Source organism: Harpia harpyja, chromosome 14, assembly GCF_026419915.1.
Source record: "Harpia harpyja isolate bHarHar1 chromosome 14, bHarHar1 primary haplotype, whole genome shotgun sequence".
Lineage (NCBI taxonomy): Eukaryota > Metazoa > Chordata > Aves > Accipitriformes > Accipitridae > Harpia > Harpia harpyja.
Window position 1 is genome coordinate 1091313 of NC_068953.1, and position 26984 is coordinate 1118296.

Below are 26984 nucleotides of genomic sequence, written 5' to 3' on the forward strand. Positions count from 1 at the left end.
TTCATCCTGATGCTCAGCCTTATGGAGCTGATTCTCTTGCCACTTTCTCTCACCTGCCAAACTTGTCTTTTTTCTTATCTCCACAGATCACCCTGCTATCTACACAAAATTTCTGTCCCCATTTAATGATGAAGTGGATGAAATTCCCATCATCCGCTCAGTAATGCTGAAGCTTCTCTTGAAGTACAGGTGAGCACAGTCAGACAACTGATGGATGTTACACTAGGGGGTGGTTCAGCTTTGTTTTTCATGACCTCATCAAACCAATCTGATTGTTCTCTTCACTTCCATGCTATTAATTGAATTTGAATCATTACAGGTGAAATTCATCCTGTGCTCTTGTATTAGTTATGCAGCTTGGCTGGCTTGCATGTAGCTTGTGTTGAAGTATCTGACCAGTCTGTGCCAAGGTTTACCTAGCTATTCTTAACCTAAACCTGTGCTGAACGTGGATGGCTTGGGTAACGATGATAGCTGATTAATTGATATGCTGTAGATCAGCAAAGCAATACTCCTTATCCACAGACATTTAATCAAGAGTGATCTTTTGTATGTTTACACAGACCTCTCAGTTCACACTAGCTCTTCCAGCCTCTGTTTGCAGTCAGTGCACAGAAAGCCATTTCTCAAGTGTGATCATCTCCTAAATCAGTTGCTTAAAATAGATCAGATGACTTATGCCCTAGAAACGTTAATTTAGCATTGTTGATGATAGAAGCCTAGATCAGGCTGTGAAGCTAGATGACATCTGGCAAAACATGGCACAACTGCTTTTCCGTCTTCCAGATGGATCCAGAGTGACCCCTCTGTCACATGGGCATAACTAGCAGTTTGGTCATGATTTAAAACATAAATAGTAGCCGTCAGTATTGCAGTTGTGGTAAGGGGGTGTTTCTCTCTCCTGTAGCTTCAATGAAGTGAAAAATGATGTGCAACGCTACCTGTCCCAGGTAGAGCACAGCAAGATCCTAGAGAAAAATGATAAAAAAGAACTCTACTTGCTTTTTGTCAACTGCTTAGAGGTAAGAGTGCTGGGTAGGTAAGAGCTGGGCAATAAAACTGTTGCAGGACTTAAAGTCAAGAATAGAAATTCTTCTGCAATTTTAGGCAAGTTTCTTGTGCATGTAACTAGCTGCTTAACTAGAAAGACTGAAAGGAAGTTTATATCAAATCACCTGGTCAGAACCTGCTTTCCAGTAACTAGCCTTGCTTTTTGAGGTAAGGCTTGTGTGCGTTTGCAGCATTACATTAAATTCTTCTTTCTCTTGGACACCTTGGGTAGGTGTGAGGCCCAATAAGACTCAAACTTCAACACGGGAGTGCAGCAAGCAGGGGGATTTCTAGTTGTGGTAGTCCACTACTAGACTACTTTCTTGTTTTCGCAGACACTTTGTTTGCAGAGCTTTAGATTACACTGTTTGGATTTCTCCCTTCCCTTGCATAACTTTTAATGCTTTGGACAACTTTAAACAAACTTGACAGCAGGGTAGAGGTTTCATTTCTTATAGTCTTCATTAAAATGGTGACTTTGTAGATAAGATAAAAATTTGTATTCTTGCTAAGGGAAAGACAGGTAGAGCTTGGCATCTTGGACATGTGTGTTTCAGCATGTGTGTGGCCAGTCAGCATGCTCATAACTCTCTTGCTCGGCTACATGCTTAGGAAATATGGGAGAAAGCTTGGGTGCATTGCTGAAAGTGGTATTGGGTGATGTGGCAGAGCTTTAGGATAAGCACCGGAGAGATCGCAGGGAGGAGCTAATGGCATTGGGGTGGAGGGTGCCGTGAGAGACATGAAAATTTAATGTGCTTACTGCAGTGTGGATGCATTGGAGATACAAAGTACCAATGCAGGGGACATCTGATTCAAGTGGTTCTGCCACTCATGCAATATTCTGGCCCATTTTTAGGATTCCATGTGTGAAAAGTCTGAGGGCAGCATAGGATATGAGTATATTAACTATCTGCCTGGAGACAGAAGCTTTCCAGAGAACTATCTCCCAAAGAACAATCGAGAAACTCCTCAGGAATCATCTGTTGAATATCTGCAGGCAGTAGCCAAGGTTCGCTTGTACCTGAGTAAAGCTGCAGAGCTGGTCTTTGACTTGCATGAGCCCACAGGTAAGTCTAATTATTCTGCTATCAAGTGGAAATGCTGTATACAGAGCAAAGTCACCATGGGAGATGGGCTTGACACAGTCAATGCACCTGTGCTATGCTAGAACGTGTTTTGATGCATGGCCAAGAACAAGTGCATCAGCTTTCTTCTTTTCCCTTTCATTAGGAGTGTCAGTCATTATTTGTCCTCTACCATGTATTAGAAGTGCTCTATAACTAGTAGCAAGGCTGTGCCAGTGACCCCTAGGGTGTAGTTACATAGCAGTTGTGCCTTTGGAAGGAGATTTATTTTATCCTCCAGATGCTAACAATGAAATTTTATTTAGAGCCAACTAAATTGAACTTTAATGAATAAACGAATAAAGCATAAATGATGCCTCAGATACATGACTGCTGTAAGGCTTTCTGTTTTATATGAGTGAGAGCTCTGCGCAGCTAAAAAGGACGAAGAGATACTTAAAAAAAAAAAGTAAAAGAAGTTTTGAGCTGATTTCCTGACCCAATAAAGGAGAACAGTGTGTGGAGAGTCTCAGATACTTACACAGTTCATGAAGCATCAAAGTGTAGTAATGTAGCTAATTCCAAGGGACTTCACTGTCCAGCCCTTTCTTCGAGGATGTCAGGCTAGCAAAATGCATCCCAGGAGATTGTTCTTAGGGAACACCATCACCTTGGCAGTTGAGGCAATGGAAAGCCGTTATTGAGCAAGATGGAAGAGCTCTGAGAATGAACTACCAATAAATGGGAAAACTTGTCCTTGAGAGGAGGAAATGGAAGTAGAGTATGTCATCCTCTGTTGAAGAAATGAATTACTGTCTAAAATCCTGCTGAGGAAACACTCTAGATAAGCATCTGAGAGAGATGAAGAGAGGGCTCTGAAGGTCTCCTATGTAATTAGTCAGTACTAGTAAAAGGCGCTTGGTGCTACACCCATTGCCAACAGAAAAGTTTTACAAGGTAGAATGTGGGTGGGGTTTTTTTATTTTTTCTCCCCAGAGCAAGACCAGGTAGAGGAGAAGCAGCGTTACCTGGCAAATGTGAGGGTGTTCTGTAGCCTCGCCAAGAACAACTGGCATCGTGTTTACCTAGTCCGGAAAATTGCTAGTCAGTATGGGATGGAATTTGCTCAGAAGGTTGTCACAGAGGCGCAGTTTAACTGGGTGTTCCCGGTGGAAATTCTGCAACAGGTAAGGAGGAAGTGTCTCCCTGGAGATGGCTCTGGTCTCTTAGTCTTCAGTTTGTGCTGCTTTGGGGTGTTTCTGCTGTTGTGTGGCTCTTGGGGGACTCACCACATTGAGAGTGGTTGTGAAGATGACTTATCTTTGCGCTCTATTGAATGGAGTCTCTTATGGCAGTGAGAAGCCATTTGGTTTGCCATGCCTGCCTGCTGTCTCTTTGCGAAGGCTGAAATGCCACAGTTCATGGGAGGAAGAGGAGATTCTGCCTTATCCAATGGCTGTTTAATGTCTACAGTGCTCACCATGGGCTTTTCCCTTTGTAGATACAGAACAGCCAGTCTAATCATATCGATCGTTACCTGGCATGTGGCAAGAATTACAGAGTCCTGCGTGATGCTGTGGGGAAAGCCATGATTGAGTGTAAGACTGAGGGTCTTCTAGAGGCGGAGAAGGTAGGGTGCTCTCTCCTCACCATAATTCTGTTGTGGGTTCTGAATGGCCAGCGTTTAAGCTTTATGTGTTCCTGTTGGCAGCGTCTCTTCCAGTGGAGATGCCTGGGTTCCTTTGCTTGAAAGTTACTGTGGCTTACGCTGGCAGACACACATGTTTGCTTTACTCTCACCTGTGTTCTAGCATATGTAACTGAGGTTCTGTTGGTTGCCTCATCTCACTTTTCTCCCCTTCTAATCTATTGTAGCAGTTTGTTTTAACAATAAGCAATATAGGCACCTTGTAGCCAACTGATGGGAGAGCAGACAGATAATCAAAGAAGATTTATGCCCCCTGCCTGCCCGTATCTGCCTAGCGTTGTGTCTTGCCATGCAAAAATCAAATGGGTGATCTCTGTATAATTGTAACCTTTTTCCAATATGTATTTTGTGTATGAAAATCTTCAAGAAGTTTGCAAACAATGCGCCTTTGAATGTCTCTATTGTCTATTATACACTGGTTGTGATTTAATTTTTCACTTGCATGTTGATTTGATTTGAATGAAGGCATGTACAGGTTGCTGCCTCGTGAGATCGCAATTCCAGCTGGATGTTAGAAGAATAAAATACTTGACAAGTTTCTGCTGTAAAGCTCTCAATCAGCTTGAGTGCTGTCAGATCACTCATTTATGGCTTGAGCAGCCATTTCTGCACTATCTCCCTTCATTTGTGGGGAGAGCTTTACCACAGACCTGCTGAAGCCTGCGTATCCAGTAACTTTAGCTGTGACAGCTGTAGCCTGCTCTCTGCCATATAATCAGTTCTTCTTTTCTAGGCATCTAGCAGTTCCCCAGCTGTACGATCTGTCCATCTGCTCCTGGCTATTTTCAGAGAGGTCACTGCCCTGTATGGAGTTAGTGACTCAAGTCTTCATCCCAAACAGCAGGTAAGATACTTCACTTTGGAAGTGAAGTGACAAACATGCTTCGTTGATAAGGATGAATGAGATTTGAGTCATTGGTGGAAGAGCCCTTTGTTCTTCTACCCCAAATACAGTTATGTCCTGATAGTCCTCTTCAGTTTGGTGGGCAATATCATGCTGGCTTTATTTCTTTTAATATGTGCTTTCAGCAAACAGATGTTATGACTAAGTTCATCCAGAACTCTGAAGTCCTGAATTCTCCAGACCTGCAGCACTTTGCAGCTTCTCTTGTGATGAATGCACTGCCATCTCTGAGAGTGGATCCTCAAAGCTTCAGCCACAGTGGAGCACTAATTGAAATGGCTGTTCATACCGCAGCTGTCTTGCTGTGTGGGCAGAACCCTGTCCTGCAGCCCCTGAGGAATCTGGCATTCCATCCGCACACCATGGAGGTAAAGAGATTTAACTCAGATGGCAATTCAGCATATTGCTAGTTCTTTCATGTATCTGCTGGATCCTCTATAACCTAACCTTTCTTAACATCAAAAGCACCAACTTACTGTTTTAGCTGTGAATTACCGATGTAGGATTATTTCAGTGTTGTTGGGATTAATTAGCACAACAAGCAGCTCTGGACTGATACCTTTTCAAGGTACCTCTGCATCCCGAGCAGTAACAGACAAATACTTTTGCTGATATTTGAGTGAGCAAGTCTGAAAGCAGTTGGCAGGTCATACTGTGGAGACCTGTGTGGATAATGGCTTGTGGAGCCCTAGGCTGAGTCAGGGTGGGAGGGATCTGCTGCTCTACTTCCTCTGGCTTTCCAAGGTGCAAGGAAACGTTCTGGTACATGCCAGGGCACATCAGGCCACACCAAGAGGAGTCCAGTTCAGGGTGTCTAGAGAGTGCACATGCGAGTCTTAACAATATTGATAGTTCTTGTTCTTCATCGTGAATAAAGAACCAGTGAGCAACTTCTTCAGGAAAAGAACTGATTTATATATTCGTCACTTTTTTTCCTTTTTCCTCCTTAGCACTCTTTTCTGCCTACAATGCCAGAAGATATAATGGCTCAGGCGAGGGCCTGGGAAGGAGTGGCCACTCTGCGCTGGTACAGTAAGTGCTCCTGACTGGCTGTGAAAGAAATTGAAGAATAATCCTTGGTTTTTGAATGAAACTGTTCCAAATGCGAGGACAGACACACTCCTCTTCTCAGCATGAGTTATCCTTTGTAAATTAAGACTTGTAGCTACAGTTTATGTGGGTAATGCACCAAAATGCATTGAGCTTCTGTTTAGTCTCAAGCTTACAGCTGTTTACAAAGTTTGAGTGTGCAGAAGACCTGTCCTGTTACTTCTGGCAATGTTGAAGTGGTGTGAACAGAAGAGCACTTTGCCACCTTTCTAGCCAGCTTTCAGTCCTCTGTTTTCTGCAGTAGGATCTTAGTGCAGGCTAGGAATCCAGGGGTGGGAGCATTCATGCTTACTGGCCCATTTGGTACTCAGTAGCAGAATCTTTCAGGCTTCTGTTCCTTGTTTCTCAAGGAGAGAAGCACTGAAAAATTCCTTGGGTTCCTATATGGGCCTGTCATTCCTTTGAGCTTTGCAACAGTCAATGCTTTTGATTAGATCTTGAAGCATATTTCTTGCTCCAAGATGATGGTCCCTATGAAAGGAAATAACAGGGGCTTTATAAATGTCTGTCTTATAATACTGTCCTGTTTGTTTCTCTTTCTTGATAGCATGTCCAAATGGCCACCCCTGCACTGTAGGAGAGGTAAGAATTTGAGACTGGTGGGTTTTTAAGCAGGCGGTGTTTTCAACAATACACTTCTATTTTGTTTACTAGTTTTAATGTTCTGTTGCACAGTGGTTCATTTTCTAAACTCTATATTAGTAATAATTTTGCCATTGTAATATAAAATTTAGAAGAGATCTAATAGCTTATACCATAAATCAAGGAAACAAGACAGGCAGAGGTCTTTTGCCCAGTATATAGCAGTTTTTGAATTAACCAGTTACAGCCTGGATTTTTGTTTCATTCTCTTTCTCTGCTGGAGAGGCTCTTACTCTGGAATTCAGTGTTCTCCTTTTGCTTTTTGCTAGTGTGGCCTCCCCATGGAAACTAGCCACTGTCCTGACTGTGGCGCCCAAGTTGGAGGGCAACTGCATAAACCACTGCGTGGCTTTCAAGAATTCCGGTATGCTTTGATTAACCTTTTCAGTGCTAATTGATGCAGTACTTGCCTGTCATGCTTTCAAGACAAAAGGTACCAACCACTTCACGCTGCTACCTGAAAAGTGGCGCTTAGGATTCCCCATTAGCTCAGACATTGGCCTCTGAGGGGGAAGAGGCTCAGCTGTTAGGTGTGTTGGTATAACTCTGACTTTGCAGAAACTGTCTTAACATAAGATCTTGTCAAGCTGCTGGTTTAGGGTGTTTCATCTCCCTGTTCATCCAGGCTGATATAGGTTATGTGGTTCTATACCAACATATAGTAATAGGCAACATTTTCTTAAATGGATCAGTGTGACTGAAGAATTTCTACTAGAGCTCCACTAACTATGACTTGTGCTCCCCCTTCCTTGATTCTCTGGATTAGCACTTACAGCCCTTGTGTAAGAATGTTAAGGTCACTAATTCTAATAGTGGCTTCTCATCTATCTAGCGTGGAGCTGGCTAATCTTGCTCTGCAGGGCTGGACATTGCCTCTTTTGTAGAAAACATATTAGGAAGAGATGTCCAAGGAAGAGTAATCAGCCAGCAAAACTAAACTGGCTTATTTGTGTACAAAACTTACTGGAAGTCCTCATTCCCCTGTAGCACTTCTAATTGGCAGCTTTTATAGCATTCAGAGAACTTATGGGTCAAAAAGACATTACTGGGTATCAAAGACATCTCTTGTGTGTTTTTTGTCAAAGAAAAAAAATACTATGTATACTTTCCAACAGGAGTAATGAAGACAGAACTCAAACTGGCCACATACTTGGAGATGTACAACACAGAAAAACAATGGGAGTGTCTGATCGGGCCATGTCCCCAGTTGTCTTTGTTCTGATACGCCTGCTCACACATTTGACAATGTTGCTGGGAGCCACAAAAGATCCTCAGGTATCTTCCAATAATAGTTCCAAGCGGCCGCATGAAATGTAGTGAAACCTTTGTATGATGCTGGTCCTTTTCATTATATTGCCAGGCAACTAGGGCAGTCTTTCAAGATGCAAGACCCAGATTCACTTCCTTCCTTGCCCAGAAGTGATTTTGGTTCCTTCATGCACTTGCATGCACACATATACACACATACCTGCCTGTATTTGTTCAAGTGGTAGGAATCCTATAGGATGGAGTTGACTTTCTGGTAAGACTGTAGTTCTGCATGCCTTCTGCTTCAACTGGACATTATTGGCTATGCTCATTCTTGCCTGTTGTTTCTCTTCAGTCATTGCAAAAGATTATCAAGCCACCGGTGCACAACTCTGTGAGTTTCCTGCAGCAGCATATTCGGGAGGACTTGGCACAGCTGACAAAAATTTTGGGGAAGAGTGTGGATGAGACTATCGCCATCCTTCATCTTGTCCTCAGCAGCCTGCTCAAGAACACCCATCAGCACCCAGGCCAGTGTAAGGACAACTACCTGCTATATCACATCTGCAAGCTATATCAGTATTTTAAGGGCAGCAGTTATTTAGCTGCTTTGCTAATAGACCATTTCCAACTGGCAGTAGCTGAGCTGATGAGGAAGATCCAGAAACTTGAGGCTTGTTTCTGACTGTAGGAAGTGAAGAATTTTTGGCTGTTTACTTCTCTTTTGGTTGAGTATATGTGGGGTTTGCAAGGTTTGGTGCATAATTCTGAAAAGGAATTACTGAATAAATAACCTCATGATCTGTTTACAGAGCTTTCAGCTCACAAGCAGAGGTGCTACTCAAAGCACAATGGCTCATGCTGTGTATAATCTATATACCATACTGCCCTCTAAATGACTACCAAGAAGCTATTTGGTAGAAGAGGGATGGCAGAGTATGGTTCATGGTAGAATCTGGAGTTCAAGTTGACATGAGTCATTGTGTCATAGGGGGATTTATATGTAATAGCCATATTTTTAGTGTGTGACAGCACAAATCAGTATTCCAAGCTCTGTTCTTTGGTCTGTCATTGATCATGGTCTGACCCTGAACAACTTGTTTAACCTTTCTGGGACTTGTATAAATGTCCACATCATTCAAATGAATGACTGGACAGAAGCTTATGATAACCTGTGATCACTGTGTGCTGTTTTGGATGACACTCTCCAGATAGACCAAGATACTCGGTTAGCTTCTAGGACCTCTGTAATTGTTCTTGGCTCATCGTGCTAATTTGCAAGGGTGTCGCATCTGGAAGGTTAGAAAATCTGTGGTTTCTTTTAACTGAAATAGTGCAGACGTAAGAGATAAATATTCCTGTTGCAGGGCCAGTTCGGTTTGATAATGTGCTCTCCACCAAGGAGAAGAGAAACAAATGGGAAGAAATTGTTGCAAACACAATTATCGTTCCTGAATTGGAGGTAAGAAATTTGCTGTATAAAATTTCAGTAGCTGAGCAGTTAAAAATCTACTTATTTGGAAATCTGACCTGCGGTAATATGTGCTATGCTTTTCACCTAGCTATTCCCAAAGCCAATCCATCTACGACACAACTTCAGGTTAGCTTTAATTTGTAAGGATCAGCCAACTTTATTCTACCTGTGGAAATGAGTATCTGAGACTAGAGTTGTGCTATGATGATTTTACATAGCTGGAAAAGCAGAAATGTCTTAGCTCAGTTGAAAGCATTTGTCCAAGTGAGCATATGGTTGCCCCAAGTGAATCCTGTCTGCCTTTTTTTTCCCCGTATACATCATCTCAAGAATGGAAGACCTGCAAGTTGGATGAGCTGGAGAACAAAGAATAACTTTATGGTACAAACAGCTGTCTTACAGTATGTGTTTCACATGCCTTCCCTAAGAGTTCATCTTCTGCTTTGACATATTTCTGTGTCAATTGGTCATCAAGCTACTAGGAAAATATACTCTAGTGGAGGTTCAAGATGGCAGGACACTAACAATTCTGATATAATTTGGGGTTTTTTGTTGTTTTTTTTTTAATGCAGGATTTGGATAAAAAAATTCGGAAGTTAAATAGACAAATACAAGAGGATGAGAGAATTTCTTCCAATCCAATAGTGAAAATAGTGTATGGTGACCCAGTCACTTTCCTGTCCCAGCTGCCAAAGGACAGTCACATACATCATTCCAAGATGTGGAGCTGCCGAAAGAGGATTTCAGTGGAGAACCTGGGCCATGTAGTCCAGCAAAAGAATGCTAAGGACACTGTCCCTCTCCTCTGGAATTTTTTGCAGAAGGTGGGTGTGACACAGGGATGAGACCCCACAATGTTCAGAGATCAGTTCATAGAATCACAGACTCGTTGAGGTTGGAAGGGACTTCTGGAGGTCACCTTGTCCAACCCCCTGCTTGGGCAGGGTCACCTAGAGCCAGTTGCCCAGGACTAAACCACTGTTTGATTATACAGTGTCTTCATTCTGATAACTTCCTATAATCTTGAGAACTGCACGTGTAAAGTATTTTTTTTTCTCTTAAACATTTAAAAAGTAATTCCATAAAACTATTTGGAACTGGTTTGTCCAAGAACAACCTTACTCATAGGCCCCCTTTCCTCTTCCAGGAAACAGAACTGAGGCTGGTTAAATTCTTGCCAGAGATTCTGGCTCTGCAGAGAGACTTGGTGAGGCGATTTCAGAACACTGCTGCTGTCAAACACTGCTCGATCAGAGACTTCCTTAAGGAACCCCTCTCAGGTGAGAAGATTCTGCCAAAACTGTAATTAGTGAAACAAAAAGCACTGGGTAGTCCAGTTGAAAATGAAGATGAAAACTACTCTTGAGCTTGCAGTCTTAAGCCCTGATATTTTCCTTTTAACTCCCATCCAAATGAATTGGAGACTTTAACCCTGGAGTTATGCTTGGAATAGTCATCAGGTGACTTTGAAAAGAATTAAGCACAGGAAGATTGTTCACAAGGGGTGGGGACTCTGCTCAGAGATAGGCAAGATAAATCCCTGAATGCAGCAGTGGGTATGTTGAGTTTTTAAGCGCTGCCCTAGAGTAGGGCCTGCCTAAAAGGTGGAATAGATGTCCTTCCCTTCCATTCATGAGCAGCATACAGACATTTTGTGGCAAGTCCTTCCATTGTACGTAAGTACAGTTACTTAACATTTTTAAGTACTTGTGGAAAAGTACTTAAAGGTCATGCAGAATCAGACCAAGGATCCATCCAGCCTTGTAGCCTGGGCCAATAGCAGACCATAATGGAAGAATATAAACAAACAGAGAAAATTACTCAATTTGATACCATTAGAAAACTGTTTAATGTCTGTTTAGTCTCTCTCAATCTGTTTGAGCGGTTGCCTAGAGTTCACTGGTGTGCTTTGAAAATTCTTGTATTGTGGAGTTTCACGGTGTTGCCAGTAAAAGGTGTTTCAAGGATTCGTCTTTCTGTTATTCCTCAGATGTGATGAGGGACCTGTTACAGAGGAGAGTGAATGTGTTTCTGTCTGTCTGGAACAAGCTGAGAAGCTCGCTGGACACCAATGGTGAGTACCCTTCTTTCTCAGCATTGTTTTGAGAGTGATGGAAGCAAGGAATTGCCAGCTGTCAGACAATGCTCCTCTACTACTACTCTTTGACAGTTCAAGTTCCTCCCATCAGCGATGCTGAGACATATCCTCAGAACTGACCTTGGCCGTTAAAGGTTTAAGAAGATCTAGGTGCAAATGGAAGAATTTATTTCCCTCTTGTAGTCTTCTCACCTGAACTTGCTGCCTTTAGTGCTTAGATGTAATGGAAAGAGTGCAGCTTTTTTCAGGTTCTATACTTTCTCCTGACCTGGGTCAGCTCAGGAGAGGCTTGCTCATCGTGGGCTGGCTCTGGGCCACCTCAAGCAGTCTTCTCTGCCTTTTATTTCAGGGGAAATTAAGCTTCCTAAAGGCTACTGTGATGCTGACCTGACCCTGGACAGCAAGCTTGAGGTCCTTCTGCCACGTCGACAGGGGCTGGGCCTCTGCTCCACAGCCTTAGCCAGTTACCTCATTAGTCTGCACAATGACTTTATCCACTCAGTGAACAAACACATCAAGGAAGATGACAGGTATGTTGCTATTCCAGCTAGGCATGTTTTTTGGCTCTGTTGTGTTACCAGCTACCACACAATCACACCAATTTTTCCCTGCTTCATAAAGGCTTCTCTAAATGGAGACTGTTTTCTCTTCTGCAGGTACTTCATCAGTCCATCAGAAGTGGCTGACCTGCACTTGATCAGTTATGAGCTTGAGAGAGACCTGATTCCTCTGATCTTGTCCAACTGCCAGTACAGCATGGAGAAGGGAGGGGAGACATTGCAGGACTTTGATCTGGAGAGGATCCAGCAGCAAGTCATCAGCAAGTTCCTGCAGGGGAAACCACTCATCACCCTAAAGGTAGGACAAGACAGCTAGCTATGTTTTCTGCAGACAACTTCTTGGCTGATTTTGGAGCCCTGCAGTGTTTGCTGCAGCCAGGCATGCACTGCAGCAGGGTAAGCAATGTTACCAAAGCTTTACAACCATGGGTTTCTCTCCCGACAGGGAATACCTACCCTTGTGTACAGACATGATCGGAATTATGAGCAGATGTTCAATGATGTCAGGAATAAGCTGGATCAGGTGGGTTTCTGCATTGGAGGAAACAGGGCAAGCATGTGACCCCTGATATCCCAAGAAATATTAGGTTTGTCTTCTGTCACTTGCCTTGTTCATCTGAAGGCTTCTCTGCTAGTCTCTCGGCATGCCTTGAGTACATACAAACTGGCCTTCTTTTGTCAGCCAAAGGAAAGAGATATAGTTAAGCATTTTCAGTTTCCTCAATCTGGGGCTCTGCCATCTTCTGTGACTTTAGCAACTTAAGCAGCAATAAGGATCTAAACTAATAATTAGCTCTAAACTAATATTAGCAACTGCTTTGACTTCATGGTTTTCAGAGTCCTCTCCCCAGTTCTGTGATGAACATGATCAGTGGGGAACTACAGTCTTACAGTGATGTCTGTGATGCTCTGTCCATCACTGAAATTACCTTGGGATTCCTGGCCATGGCTGGAGAGAATGCTGAAATGCTTCTGACTGACTACATTGAAAATGTTCTGCAGATGGGTGATCAGACAAACCCTCATGTACTGCAGGTGAGTCCTGAGAGCAAAGCTCTTATTCTTACAAGATAAAATCTGCACTGGTTTATACTAAATCCAGCCAGTCTGATCTCCAAGCCCAGCAAAAGTTCAGCTTGAAAAGGTATGTGATAGAATTCCCTCCCCACCAGATTCAATAGCAGGGGGGGAAACAATTTTCACTTCCCCTGCAACCAGTGTTTGCAAGGTGGGAGCATCTTAACAGCTTGCGATGCTCAGCATGTTCTTGCAAAACCCTACAGAAGGGTCAGGTGCAGGATATGCAGAAGGTCAAACTCTTCTCTGCAGATGCAAGTTCTTCTGTCAGCACCAGGAAGGAGAATTCTCAGTTTCATATCAGCATAATTAGTTGCAATGCTAAAACTGAGAAAAGGGAGAACTTTCAATTATGAGTCAGCTTTCAGTGACACTGGCTTGCCTGGTGCCGAGCAGGATTGAAAATATCCCTTTACCTCTCAAAAGTGGTGACAGGGGAAGGTTTTATCTCCTAATGATGTGTGAAAAGAGGCCCTTTACTGATAGGGGGCAAAAGCACTATGTTATGACAAGTATGTGTGACTAGCCCTATTGCTTTCCCACTCCCTTTCATGATACCAAAAAGATGGATTCTTGAAGGCAAAATGGGGAAGATGGAGAGAGAAGCCTACTGCAGATGGGCTTCTATACCAAGGTTAAAAGGGCTCAATGAACTCCCTGCTGAACTCTCTGTGCTTGTGTTCCTCTGCAGTTTTGACCTGCATGGGCAGGGCAGGGTGTGGACAAGTTCCTAAACACATCCCTTACATCCAGGTTCACTCCATATATGTGTGTTTTTCTTTCAGGCCCTTAGACGATGCCACTTAAAGCACAACATAGCCCTGTGGCAACTTCTTTCTACCCGCAAATCTGAGCAGCTTCTGCGCCTCAAAAGGGTAAGGTACACTGATAACTTCAGTGTCTTATCAGCTGCTGCCTCTTCTCAAATGAATTTGCTCAAATGTGTATGGTTGGTTGTTTTTTTTTTTTTCCTCCCTCACTGCTTTTTTTAGGATCCTTTTGTAGACATCAATACAGCCTACAAAGCTGAGCTCAGTCCAGAGATCGCCAAGCTCCTCAACACCTTCCTTGTCCACTCAAGGCTGGAAACCTTCCTGCAGGAGCTCCATGAAATGATTGTCTTGAAGCTGAGACGTGTCCAAGCTGTGGATGAATTCAGACCCATATGGAGGTAACAGGGTTAAGCAGCCCAAACCAGCCCACAGTTGTTATTAACTTAAGCTTCTCTGTCTCTGAAAATGCACGTGATGGAAATGGTTCCCTTGGCAAATGACTGCCCTGCTGGACACAAAGCACAACCATCAACATTAAGAATATGCAGCTAGTTCTAAGACACACTGCCTGTTTCTGGCATGTATGACTCTTCTTCGTCTTACAGAAGCTATTTTGGGAACACTGCTGGAATATGCCAGGAGCTGCTGTTCATGAGCTCTAAAGATAAACACAGGCACTTCTGCAGTCAGTCACTCAGCTGTCCACACGTACAGCTTGGCCCTAGCAGCTTGGTTCTGACCTGCAGCCTCCCATTTCTGGGTTCTCTAGCCTCTCTATAAATCTGACTGGCTATTTTAATCCTTCTCATTACAAAATACATGCATTAAAACTCAGTATACTTAATATCGGTGCATTCCTACCATACAAAATACTACCTGTAGTTTGCTGTACACCATCTATTAATACTACTTTTGCTCTTTGTTTTCCAGCCTGAAGGAATCACTCATTCCTTACCTTGATGCAAAAGACTCTGAGTTAGCTACAGAGCTGCAAGAGCTGTTTCCAGATGAGATTCTTCTCTGTCATGCTATTGCTACATGGAAAGCAGCTGTTCTCTTCAAAAGAGAGCATAGGGAAAGCTAGGACCACTAGGAACACTGGGTCTGTCTGACCTTCCTGTTACACTGGCAATTTTAGTGCCATAAACACGTGGTGTTGGTGAGATTCTAGAACCTGGGGGGGTTGGTTGTTTGGGTTTGTGTGTTTTTTTTTTTTATTAACTTCAGTACCCAAACTATGCTGCAAAGATTAGATGCTTTCATGCATCAGAAGGACGGTGGAGAAGAAGAGACTTGTGAAGGCATCATAAAAACCAAAGCTGCCTGCTAAAGATGAAGGATTTTTTTTTTAAAAAAGCTTGGGTGTTTTTTTTTTTTTGTAATCTGCCTTTCTCTGGACACTGAACTGTCACCAAGCTGCAGACCAGGCTCCTGCTCCCCCCTGCCCCTTCCTTGCCGCTCCGGTACCGAACCTCCCCTGCCCGCCCTTTCTCCGTTCCGCCGGCAGAGCCTCTTCAACCCCACCGCCGAATTGGGACCAAATCGGAAAAAAAACCACCCCAAAACCACCGGAGGAAGCCGCTCCTTCGCCGCCTTATCTCCCCCGGGGGCAGGACCCCTCTCCCCCCCGCCGCCCCGGAGTTGTTTCTCAATAAAGCTCCTTCTCGCTGCCGCGGCTCCTCCCGGTTTTTTTCTCCGCCCGCCTTCCCGGCTGCGGGTGGCGGTGACGGGGCCTGACGGGGCCTGACGCGGCCCTTCCGGCGCGGCGCCATGGCGGGGCGCGCGGCGGGGCCGCCGCCGGACGCCACCCTCCGCCGGTGGGAACGGTAACGGCGCGGCGCGCCCTGCGCATGCGCGGGAGGGGCTCTGTGTGTGTGTGGGGGGGGGGAGCTGGCCGTGCGGTAGCCATGGCGGCCGTGCTCGGCCGGGCCTCGTCCGGCGGGGTGGTGGGCCCGGCGGGGCTCCCCCCCCCCCTTCTCTCCCACTCGGTAGCGGGCCAGCCGCGGCGGGGTCCCCTTGCCGGGGATCCTCTTCCCCCCCCCCCGGCCCTAACGGGGACAAGCGCAGAGTGAGGGGAGGTGCGTCCCCCGGCTCCCCTTTCTGGAGAAAGCGGAGGGGTTCCTGCGTCCCCACAAGTTACGGGGTCCCTCGAGAAGAGCCCCCCCCCCCGGTGCTCTGCCCCCGCAGCTGGGTCGGTGGGCTCCTCCTGGGCCTGCCGGCCGCGGGGCACAGCCTGAGCGCGGTTCGGTTTGTGGTGACCGGGATGGAGCGGGGCCTCGGTGCTGGACGAGGGATGGAGCGGGGCCTCGGTGCTGGACGAGGCCTGGAGCAGAGGAGGAAGGGTCACCCTTTTGACTGCAGCTGTGTGGTCTTTCTCTAGAGAGCAGGCCCAGTTAAAAGCCAGCGTGGTTGAGGAGGACACCGAGGAGTGGCAGAAAGATTCAAGTTTTGCAGGACTGGAAAGAGTGGGAGGTGTGGACTTATCTTATATCAAAGGAGATGATACCAGTGCCTGCGCTTCCCTGGTCGTTCTCAGCTACCCAGCTCTTGAGGTAACGGCAAGTGAACAACTTCACGCCCTAGCGTTGTGTCCAGGTGTGCAAGAACACGAGGATTTTAACAGAAAACTTACGTAAAGGCCATTATCTGCTGTGCCTCTGCCTCACAGGACATCAGTACGTTATCACGTGTATGTTCAACAAAGTCTCCAGCCGTACGCTTTGCAAGAAAGATAAACAGAAAAAAAAAGTGTAAGGATTTAGTCAGAAGTTTAGGAAGATGCGATGCAAACCACTCCTAATTGTGAGAGGTTTGTAAGATTACTGGGAACTTAAAAGGCCTTGAGAGGTTTAGTATGCATTCAAGTTAGTTGGTAAATCAGAAAATACTGTGATGAGGTGTAGTCCATGGTCAGCCACAGAAGTCTCTAATTGCTTTAGGTGTATATAAAAAATAATCCGTCTTGGCCACTACCCAGAAGGAGACAAAATCGGTGCCGATCAACAGAGGAAATTAAAGTATTTGTAGCACTCAAACAGCAGATGTCTTGTTTGTGAGTTCTTGCTGGGAATCAATTAATAATACGGGATGTAATATGTAAAAGCCTTCTCAAAACCGCCGTGAATCCCATACCCCCCAGTCATTTTACTTGAATTAATAAAGATTTTTGGCCTCTTTCCCAGCTTTCAAAATGATATAAAAATTATCTTTAACTATAAAACCTAGAACAAGCAGAAAAATAAAGTTTGATACTGGCTGCTGGGATTTTTATGAACTGAATCTCAAATCCTGCCTTGATTCTTGACTTGCCCTGTGCGAACGTGTTTTTTGTCCTATCTTACAGGGTTTCTTTTGGCTTATCCCTGTATAGAGACAGACGCCCTTTGATAATGCTCTGACTGGGTGAACTTTGAGGTCCCCCACTGTCTATTTGAAGAGCTGCCCTGATTTTGTTTCAAGGACTTGACTCTCAAGCGGGGTATGGTAGGTGACGTCCACCTGCCTTCTGTCAGCAGTCCATTATCCATCCCCTTCTCTAATTGAGTGACAGAATGACACAACCCAATGGCCTTAGCTTTGTAGGAGAGATCTAGAAGCAGATTATTTTAAAAAAGATGAGAGTAGGGGACATAAACCAGAGGAGATGCCTCTGAAACAGTCAGGAACTAACCAGCGAAGTCCTGGAGGTCTTTGTCTCTGCACTGTCCCACTGCTCCCAGGTGCTGTACGAGGATTGCCGGATGGTGGCTGTGAGTGCCCCGTACGTGGCAGGATTCTTAGCCTTCCGAGAGGTCCCTTTCCTGGTGGAAGCTGTTCAGAGACTTCAGCAGGAGGAGCCCAAGCTTAAACCTCAGGTATGGCATATTTCTTTGTCCTGCGTTGAGATGTCATGAGGGTGCAGAGTACTGCTGAAAGGTGTTCTGTCCTCTCCTGAGACCACACTGTCTGGCTGTTTTCCACTGGCAGGTGGAAAGTGTGGTGTCAGAGTTGTACTGAAGCATCTATTGCCCTTTCCTTAGGGACCAGGGATGCTAAGCTAAGAACAGCCAGGCCTCCCTTGGCAATGGGAGTCCCATTCTGTGTGCAGCACCAGTGAAGAGTGCTGCCAGCCACTAAGAGCTCATGCTGATGATGATTAAGAGTCAGGTGTAGACAGCACCGCAGGAAGACCCTTGTAGAGAGAAGTAAAAGGACTGAGAGAGACTTCTCCTTCCTCACGGGGCCAGCATCACTGTTTGCCTGTTCGAGTGTCTCTCAGCGCATGGGAAGTAACATTTCTTTTTTGGCTTTTTCAGGTACTTCTTGTAGATGGGAATGGCCTGCTCCATCCCAGAGGTAGGACTTTACTGGAGAACAGTGCTCTCCAGGGTCCCTGTGCTGCTGCTTGAGATTCCTGTTCTCTGGTGTTCTGCAGTTACAGTGACTCATTGTTGGCAGGATTTGGTGTGGCCTGTCACCTCGGAGTCCTGACGGATCTACCATGCATTGGAGTGGCCAAGAACCTCCTGCAGGTGGATGGCTTGGTCAGGAATGAGCTGCACAGAGAGCAGGTTAGGCCAGGCTGGGAATTTATTTCCACTCTTTAATATCCCAAGAGAACTGGGACAGCCACATACAAGTACTTCCTAACCAACTGACCTTGTGTGTGTTTATCCCTAGATTCGTTCCCTGCAGAGGGAAGGAGATACGTTCCCACTGACCGGCACCTCAGGGAGAGTCCTGGGCATGGTAAGCTGCGGGGAGTTTCCTATTTGCTTGGCCATCGAGTCTTCCAGCTTTGTGTAGCTGAGAGCACTAGAGCATGCTGTCTCTCTAGTGGGACTGTCTTGGTGATATTAGTTCAGGAAAACACGGTGTGAACAGGTGATCAGTAACAGTGCTTTCCCCTTTCTGTGGGTTCAGACATTTGTAGAAAGAATTGACAGTTCAGGTGTTGGCTACATTCGTGTCCATGGCTATGGCATCTGAGGTGCCGTGCTCCAGCACCCCCGTTTGTGAACCACAGTTAAGGAGAGGTGCCAATTCTGTAGCAGCTTACCAGGATGCAATATGGGAGCATCTGACTCAGAAGGGCGCTGCACAGGAAACGGGCAGATGTAAGAAACTTCCTGCGTCTGGTGTTATTTCAACATAGCCTGCATTAGCAAGTCTCTCTCTGTTTCCCAGAGCAGCGTGAGGCATTTGGGGAAGGGCCACAGGGGTCTAAAAGGGTAAACAGTCCCTATGAGGAGATACTGGGAGGTAGAAGAGGTTCAAGAAGGTTGGGAATTGCCAAATACAGAGCCACCATCCCACCTTCTGAAGGCAACTGGCTAGCTTATAATTCATCTGCCACTCTGTATTTGTTAAAATAAGCCTCTTAAGTATTTGATCTTTCTTGTTTCTGAATGCACAGGTCCTGCGTAGCTACAACAACAGCTCTAAGCCGCTTTATATCTCTGTGGGTCACAGGGTGTGCCTGGAGACAGCTGTGCACCTAGTCAAGTCCTGCTGCAGGTACCGGATCCCGGAGCCCATCCGTCAGGTACAAAAGCAGGGGAGCTGAGGAAGGGGACGGCAGGCCTCGAGTAGGGAAGCAGGCAAGCAGGCAGCGGAGGGGGGCTGTGGATGCTAAGCCTATGGCGATGTTTCAGAGCCTCACTTTGCCACCCGTCTGCAACTGACAGTTCTGCAGCTGGCACCCTTCTTGCTGGCCTGTTCTTCCCGGCCTGTTGTGGTGGTGTTTACGTGGTAGCTAACTGATCCTTCCTTCTTCCTTGCTTGTTCTTGTGACACAGTGCCTGGAAGCACACAAAGCCCTTACTGCAGACCCAGCCTGACTGATTTCTTGGTTCCACTCTGCAGGCAACTTCTGTGATGCTGATGTTAATACAGAGGAGCTGGAAATGCAGTTTTCCTGGGCACTCTGAGCCTAGCACAGACTGCAGTGCTGCTCCTCTGGGCTTTTTCCTGCTACTGCACTCCGCAAGGAGCTGCAGGCTCTGGGGCGGCAGCCAGCCAGTAGGTGACAGCACTGGATCACTGTCAGTGAGCCGCAGCTGCCACCAAGGCTCAGCTTCAGACTAATTAAATCACAGCAGGCCTTGAGGAAAGGATCTGGAGAAGTATAAAGCCTCTGGGACTTCTAGCCTGACAAGTGCTTCCCTTCTCTCAGGGTCACCCTGTTGTTAGTGGCTCAGGCAGGCCAGACCCAGCGACTGCCCAGGGCGCAGGGCCCATTCAGATGTTCGTGTTCATAACGTTGCCCTGGAACATGCCGTTCGTATTGCTACACCGCCGTGCTTGTCAGGTGTCTGGCCACCTTTGCTCTGCAGCTCCTCAGAGCAGGACTAAGGTGATCCTGCTGAGGGCTGTTACGCAGTCTCTGCACACAGGAGCTTCTCATTGGTACTGCAGTGTTTTCTGAAAACAGAGTCTCGAGCCTATAGTTATAAACCAGACAAAAATCTAACGCCTTAGAGCAAAACAAACCTTGAAGTGTCCATACCAGAACTGGAGTTTCTGATCTCATAAACCACTACCTGCCAGACGGGAGTAGGCTGATAGATCTTCTTATGTAATCTCTTCCAGCAAGGGACAGATGCCTCCGCAGAGCTCTGAGCTAGCTCTGCAGTTCGGCATGTTCAGAGAAAAAGGGAAAAGCATTCCCTTTGGAAACAAGAAGGTGACTTGGAGCTTTTCATCACCCTAATTTCATTTCCAGCTATCTCCAGTTTTTGTCTATGTTCTAAGACTCTTCCAGTTCTCTAACTATGACTTTTATTTAAGGTGATGGAATGAATTGTTGTCACTTTCCTTACAGAGAAATTAAAAATCCAAAAAGGAGTGTGTTTACTGTAGAGGTAGAGGAATGGCAGGAGATGAGGACACTTAAACCTTTCTATGGGACTTCTCCCTGTCACAGTTCCTCTGTGTGGTAACTTCCACAAATCTTGACACAGGGCAGTGCTGGAAGCCTCAGCTCTTGAGCACCTAAAGCTGGAGTTAGGAGGTAGAAGGCTGTGGGGAGTCCTGCTGTGGATGCCTTCCTTGCCCTTTTTGCTATGGCATGTCCCCAGGACAAGCTTGCAGACCTGATGGGTGATGTGCTTATGGCTTTCCCAGTGCCTTGAAAGACTTCTGGATCATTAGCTCCTAGTTTGTAAGTTCTGGTAGCCCTAGAATTATAATGCTCTTAAGAAAGCTCAGCTGCCCATGCCTTCTTGAGGCTGTGTTTATGGCTTGTATGAAGGCAGTACTATGCTGCAGCATGGGTAGTGCTATGTAACTGTTGTGGGAACTTAAACCTTCTATTTTCCTAGAAGTACAGCTGGCAGGTCTGTATAGGGTATGTTGTGCTTGGGCATGCAACACTGTCTAGGCAGTGATCAGAAACAGTTTGATTTGCATTCAGCCCACAATGTGGTCATGCTGCCAAAGGAACTGTGGCTGTGATGCAGGTGAGAGAAGTGATCTTTCAGAGAAAGCAGGGGGAAGTTCATTATCACCTACAATCAGTATTTACATCCCGCTTAGTCCTTATTCCATGTTTAAGCACAAGGCCAATCCGGGAGAATTTACTTGCATGGGCGTGATCTCTCTGCCCAGCCAGCTTGTGAGATTTTGAGGCTCTTCTGCAAAGGGTTGGTCATTTGGAGCTACCCAGACAGGGATTGAGGTAGGCAGGAGCTGTCATCCCAGAATAATAAGCAAAGCATTCAAACTGAGTGGCCCTGGAACAATACCAAGCCCTCCTGAGAGCAACTGCCCTTGCCTACGTCTGGCAGAGGTCAGAACCCCTCTCCAGTGTTTGCCCACGCTCCAAGCCTGCTCAGACCCAGGATCCCCACGCACAGCAGGGAAAGAGAAGCTTTTAACACTCTCCAGCTGACAAGGATTGCACTGGGACTGATTCTTCTGCTCTTGCTGTTTCAGGTTCCTGGTTGGCTGCACACCAGCCTCCAGCTCACTTGATGATCCTTTTAGCTCCAGCTGGCATCTTGCCCAGTGGTTCCTTCTGGCTCAGGATGTGGCTGATGGGACAGCCTGATGTTGCTCCAGCCCACCAAGAAGGACAGAAGTAGGCCTGCACAGGGCTGTGAATTTCTGCAGGTCGCTTCATGTGAAATATTAAACACTTGCCCTTAGGAGAACTGAGAAATAAGCCATCATCCCTCTTCTCTGTGTGAATAGCTCCTGCTGCGCAGCAGGGAAATCAGTAGCTGATATCCTGAAACTCTTAACTCCCTTCAGAGGTACCCCCCACTGCAAGCTTGCTGGGTGCACAGGGATCACCACTGCCCCTCACAAAATAGGCAAAGCAACAATTCCAGACCCTAATGCCAGCACTAGTCCCCGCTGAAAATAGAAACAATCTGTGAGGATTATTACAGGACAGTTATCCATCTTATTGATTAGCCTCTTGGTTAATACGCTGGGTTAAGCTGTCTCTCAGCACTGTGTTAGGAGTGAGGACTGGCTAGTAACTTGCCACCTAATCAAGCATTAGCTTATGTTATCAGCAGAAGGTGGTTGGGCTTTTTTTTCGCCAGAAAAATAGTTTGTATATGTGACTCTTGCTGCCTTGGTCTCCCAGTAGGGACTCTATTGAACAACCTCCTTCCCTTGTTATAAAATACATCATGTAATCTCTTATCCTGAAGAGTGATCAAAGTTATTTGTCAGTTCAGTTACGAAACTGTCCAATTATAGAGAGAAGGGAAAAAAATCTCCCAAACAAACCACCCCTTACATAACTATTTTTCATTCTCGAGCTTGCAGAATCATTAAGCAGTTGTGGAGCTGCGTTTCCAGCAGTAAGCAGGCAGAGCCTCCACCCGAGAGGTCTGACTAGGAGTGGCAGGGATGGAGGGGTGGTGGGGAGCTTCTTGAGGTGCGGGAGAGATGCTTCAGAAGTAGAACAGTGATGAGAGTAGCAAATGCTTCAAGGACAGCCACTGGGGATGTGTTAACCCACTTTATTAGCATGATCATCATATGCTGTGAAGCTTTTCCAGCTGGGAAGGTCACATACTGCTTTTTTAAGTGGAGAGAGACACTCTGCCTTTGAGGTGGGGCACAGCAGCTGTTCTAAAATGTCATGGTGTAGCAGTGTTTTTGAGAAAGGAAGTTTCTAAAAAAGAAACTTTGAGGGAATGTAAAAATCAACTGCCAATTCTCGAAGTTGTCCAAGAGCCCAGGATCTGCGTGCTTGTGATAGCATCTAAGAGTCTTCTGCTAATATGGTGCAACAGTGGAAAGCTGAACAATAATACTTCTGGAGGACAAGAACATCCAGTAAATGTCCAGCAACACTTTCTTGCAGCTCTTGGGATTTCCATTGGTGTTCTTGCCCCACTCTGACCACATACTATCCTGCATTGCTGGTAAGAGACACCAATCTCGTTTTCCTGGTGAGCTCAGGAGGGCTCATGTCACCGGAGAGTATATCAGAAGAGGAAGGGAGGAACTGGACACTTGCATGAGTATGGGTTTGATGAGGTTTGGTGATGGCTCCAAGCTCAGTTTCAAATGAGGAGGGCAGTAAACCATGAATTTGGTAGACTCTCAACATTACTCCTTTTGATTTTGGTACTGGAAAGCAGAGCCCAGAGCACGGATACGTCTTGGCGTTGTCTTCCGTGGCAGCTTTGCCTTTGGACTCATGAGGTAGGACAGTGTGAAAGGTGTGTCAGCCACTTGCCTTGCAATTGCTGCCAAGAAGCGATAGAGCCAAGGATGTGGTTATGTCTTGTCTCTGCTTATAGTGGATGTTTTTACCTGCTTTAGCTGCATAATTACCATCACACAGCCAGCCCATCAGGCGCATAGGCAGGATGAGCCAAGCTCTTGCCTAGGGAAAAGGATATGCAGCAGACGAGTGGTGTGCTTCTCCATCTGTTGCTGCATCATACAACTGCTGGAACAGAGGAAGGAAAGGGATGGGTACAAGAACGGGCAATGCCAGCTTCTCTCTTTTCATCCCATGTCCTGTTGAGAACTCGCCTGCTGGATTGCCATATTCCCAAACTTTACAGCCCTCTCCGTAGCCCCGTTCCCCCTCTCAATTTACAGTTTCCTGTGGAGGGCAGAGTCCCATTTCTCAGCTGATGAGTGACCAGAAGAGCTAATCCTTTGGGAGCATCACAGTGTCACAGCTATAAAGACCATGAATGATCTTGGAGTGCTGTGAGCCTGAAGGCTGCAGCCTATACCTGCTTGCAATGCCAGTGGGAATCCCTCTTAGCATAGTCCTGGGACACAGCTTCTGTTTCACTGAGTATACAGTGAAGCTTGTTGCAGGAGAGTCCCTGGGGCATTCTGCTGCTCTGGGACAAGTCAATAAAATGCTCCAGTAGTTCCCCACCTTTGGAGAAGGGATCTATGAGCCACTGTCTCATGCTAAATTGCCTTGCAATGCTGCAGAGATCTGCCTTCACATCCATATGGTTTTGGCACTCCCAACAACTTTCTGGGGGCCAGGGGACATACTGCTTTTGTATATCAGTACAGGCTGAAGGATTTTGCTAGCTCTGAGCAAAAGGGATGAAGAAGATCCCAATAAATAGAAGGGTGGGCAGAGTCCTGGGTTGAAGGGGAGTAATTTGTTTTGGGCACCTTTATCTGTGAGCATTTTGCTGATGCACAGGAACTCCTCAGCACTACAGAGACCTGCATGTGATCCCTTTACAGAGCGAGGGTGGTGGAGCAAATTCCGTTGGTTCAAGGGGAGAGCTGGTTTACTTTTTGGAATATCTACTCTTGAAGGAAGGAAGACTTGCCCTGCCCTGAAGTTTCTAACAAGTCTATTCCATCTCTCATCAGACAGTGATGAGCTATTGCTGGGGAAGGCCTGTGAAGGAGCTTAGCTGCTCATTACATTTTCCTGCATTGCATTTGGAGGTGCCTACATGTGGAAGAAGTCATTTGGGTCGGCTCTAAGGATGAAAGCACTAGAGCACTCTCAGACTCTCAAGTCTCTTCCAGTCTGGCTCTGCTGCCAGGGTTCATCAAAGAAGAGTTGCAGTTCTGGTGTAGAGATAAGGCACAATGGAAAAGCAGCCCATCACCTCAGCAACTCTCCCTTTGCCAGTGAACACCGCTTCTTACTAAGCCTCTGGAAATCCTTGCTGGCCTGTCACATCCCTGGATGATGATGAGCAGCCATTCAGTGTAGGTGGAAGATGAGGGATTCCAGCTGGGTCAGTGCTTGCTGCAAGAAGGCTCACTGCACGCAGTGTGTGCTTGGAAGCCTGTGCTAGTTCATCCTCTGGGTCTCATAGGGGCCCTTGGTGAAGGCTGGTTGCACTCAGCTGCAGCTGGGATTTGCTGAGGAAGGCCAGTCTGGGTCCTACTTTGGCTGTTCATCCTGCCATGCTTGGGGTAGGTCAGGGCTGAGCAGACCTTAGGCACTGGCTGGCAGGAACTATCTGTGCCCAATGTCTCATCTCCTTACTCCTATGAGAAGTAAAGGGGCAAACAGCAAGGGTTCAGCCAATGTCATTTCTGCTTCCGAAATGGACTGTACTCCAGCAAGGCTGTTTGGTCCAGGACCCGCTGTTTCTTCATTTTAAGTCTTCATTCTGCCAAGCAGCTTGCAGTGAGGCACAGAAACCAAACAAGAAAAGAAACATGCAGGTTCTTCTTTGCAACACAGTCATACAAGAGCTATTTGTGATGTACTGACATCAGGGTGTGCAGGGACATACTGAGATAACAAAGGGGAAGCACCAAGCAGGCTGATCAATCCATTTTCACTCATTTTCCTCCTTAATTCCAGGCTGATATTAGATCGAGGGAGTATATTCGGAAGCAGCTGTGTTCACCACTGGAGGTCATCTCTTCTGAGCCAGAGAGGTAGGTGTGTGGGCAGTCCAAGCAACTGCCTCTCCAAAGGGGATCTGCTCATGTAATGATCTTCAGTAATGGCATTAAAGGGACAGATGGGGTAACAAGGTGAGCTCAAGTGACATCAGGACGTATGCTGCCTCCATAAAAGGTGAGTTCTGGTGATTGTAGCCATGCTACTTCACACGTTTCTTCTGCAGAGCACCGTGTCCTAGGCTGGGGAAGGTCGTTGGGGATTTGGTCTGTTTCTGGCACCTGCGATAAGCAAAGCACTAACGCCCACAGGTGTGACACGAGGGTGAACAGAAATATCCTGCAGGGAGCTGGTTTCTGCCCCCAGAAAGCAAGGGGAGGGTCAGACTCCCCCACTCTTACATAATGTAGGCTAGCGGCTGCTCTGTTTATCTGTGTAAATCCATAGCAAGTCCATTGAGGTGTAGGAGTTCTTTGTGTTGGGGCTACACTGCCTCTTCAGCATGGTTCACAAGAGTTTGTTGTTGGATTCCCTCAGACCCACACCAGTACCAGGCTGGACAGACACCAGATAGCCCTGCCTGAAGAGCTGCTCGGGGATGAATGAAATGTGTCAGGACTCAAAGTCCACTCTGCTCTGAGGGTCCTGATGGACCAGAAGGAGTGAGGGTTGCCAGTGGCAATAGCGAGGGATTACTTAACGCTGACTGAGGTACCTCTTATGGATTCCTAAGGACACCTGGATGGTGCAACTGGTCATGCTCAGCTCAGCTCCTCTATTCTTTGAGTCATGCAGCCAGAAGCAAAAGAAGGGGCTTTCGCTGCTCTTGTAGTGGCAGTTGCACAGCGTGGCCAGGCCATGGGTGTAGCCCTGTGCAGTGTGAGGCTGGGTGTCCCCTGTTTGTACTGGAGCTTCATCTCTTAACACCTCTAACACCTTCCTGCCATGGCAGATGCTGAAGCTTACACAAAGGCCAGCTAGTTTGGAGGTCTGTGCAACAGAAAAAACAAACTCATTCCATTTATGACCATATATCTCAAAACCCATGTATCTGAGCCCCTTATTAACCAAGTGACATAGTTATTTGGTCTTCTTGGTTTCTACTTTTTAAGTCTGTGACCTTTCCTTGTTTTTGTTCCTAGCAGAAAAGAGGAGGCTGAACTGGATGATTAGTCTGATGCCAGAAGAAACTGCAGGGCTCCTCTTCACTGGATCCTCTCCTCCACCAAGACTGTGGTTCTGTCGAGTGCAACACCTGAGTGCCACCCCAGGGGAGAGCAGTGCCAGGCTGTGTCAGTCAGGACAAGGCCAGCCACTGTGCGTGGTTCTGGTGGACAGGCAGACCAGATCTTCTGTTCTAAGATAATGTTTAGAGCATATTTCTCAGGGTTGATTTTTAAGCATTGTAAAAATATTTGTGTAAGCAAATGTACATTTGTTAAGTTTGCAACAACTTCCCTGGGTACCTGGGCA

General features: G+C 46.3%; 3 protein-coding genes across 5 annotated transcripts in view; all 3 read left to right on the top strand.

The window, feature by feature from the left end:
* Positions 1-1298, top strand: part of RNF213 (ring finger protein 213) — a 39771-nt gene extending 38473 nt beyond the window's left edge. The window contains exons 45-47 of the mRNA XM_052808476.1: positions 87-189; positions 908-1022; positions 1242-1298. Of these exons, the coding sequence (XP_052664436.1) occupies positions 87-189; positions 908-1022; positions 1242-1298 (275 nt within the window). The remainder of the gene's footprint in view (positions 1-86; positions 190-907; positions 1023-1241) is intronic.
* Positions 100-15257, top strand: LOC128151139 (E3 ubiquitin-protein ligase RNF213-like). Of its 2 annotated transcripts, XM_052808237.1 has the most exons (22): positions 100-189; positions 1910-2120; positions 3114-3304; positions 3619-3747; positions 4559-4669; positions 4855-5097; positions 5680-5761; positions 6387-6421; positions 6751-6845; positions 7597-7756; positions 8085-8265; positions 9097-9191; positions 9776-10027; positions 10351-10483; positions 11194-11277; positions 11651-11831; positions 11958-12159; positions 12307-12384; positions 12699-12896; positions 13724-13813; positions 13931-14109; positions 14642-15257. In XM_052808237.1, the coding sequence occupies exons 2-22, from the start codon at positions 1916-1918 to the stop codon at positions 14793-14795; spliced, it is 3078 nt and encodes a 1025-aa protein (XP_052664197.1). In that variant the 5' UTR covers positions 100-189; positions 1910-1915; the 3' UTR covers positions 14796-15257. The 2 variants fall into 2 exon arrangements, with proteins under 2 accessions (XP_052664197.1, XP_052664198.1); XM_052808238.1 differs by lacking the exons at positions 100-189; positions 3114-3304 and adding an exon at positions 908-1022.
* Positions 15258-15454: 197 nt separating this feature from the next.
* On the top strand, positions 15455-26964 carry ENDOV (endonuclease V). 2 transcript variants are annotated; one of them, XM_052808279.1, is made up of 9 exons: positions 15455-15537; positions 16092-16263; positions 17431-17565; positions 18007-18046; positions 18149-18261; positions 18371-18439; positions 19107-19235; positions 25470-25546; positions 26654-26964. In XM_052808279.1, the coding sequence occupies exons 1-9, from the start codon at positions 15482-15484 to the stop codon at positions 26682-26684; spliced, it is 822 nt and encodes a 273-aa protein (XP_052664239.1). In that variant the 5' UTR covers positions 15455-15481; the 3' UTR covers positions 26685-26964. The 2 variants fall into 2 exon arrangements, with proteins under 2 accessions (XP_052664239.1, XP_052664240.1); XM_052808280.1 differs by having other exon boundaries at positions 26657-26964.
* Positions 26965-26984: the final 20 nt, after the last annotated feature.

What these genes read in the sequence shown, in the direction of transcription:
- LOC128151139 (XM_052808237.1), top strand. Translation starts at nt 1,916, where the DNA reads ATGTGTGAAAAGTCTGAGGGCAGCATAGGATATGAGTATATTAACTAT. An exon ending in GGCCACTCTGCGCTGGTACA is followed by an intron (nt 5,762 to 6,386) that starts GTAAGTGCTCCT and finishes CTTTCTTGATAG; the next exon opens with CATGTCCAAATGGCCACCCC. An exon ending in TCTGGAATTTTTTGCAGAAG is followed by an intron (nt 10,028 to 10,350) that starts GTGGGTGTGACA and finishes TTCCTCTTCCAG; the next exon opens with GAAACAGAACTGAGGCTGGT.
- ENDOV (XM_052808279.1), top strand. Translation starts at nt 15,482, where the DNA reads ATGGCGGGGCGCGCGGCGGGGCCGCCGCCGGACGCCACCCTCCGCCGG. An exon ending in ACCCTCCGCCGGTGGGAACG is followed by an intron (nt 15,538 to 16,091) that starts GTAACGGCGCGG and finishes GTCTTTCTCTAG; the next exon opens with AGAGCAGGCCCAGTTAAAAG. An exon ending in TGGCCTGCTCCATCCCAGAG is followed by an intron (nt 18,047 to 18,148) that starts GTAGGACTTTAC and finishes CATTGTTGGCAG; the next exon opens with GATTTGGTGTGGCCTGTCAC.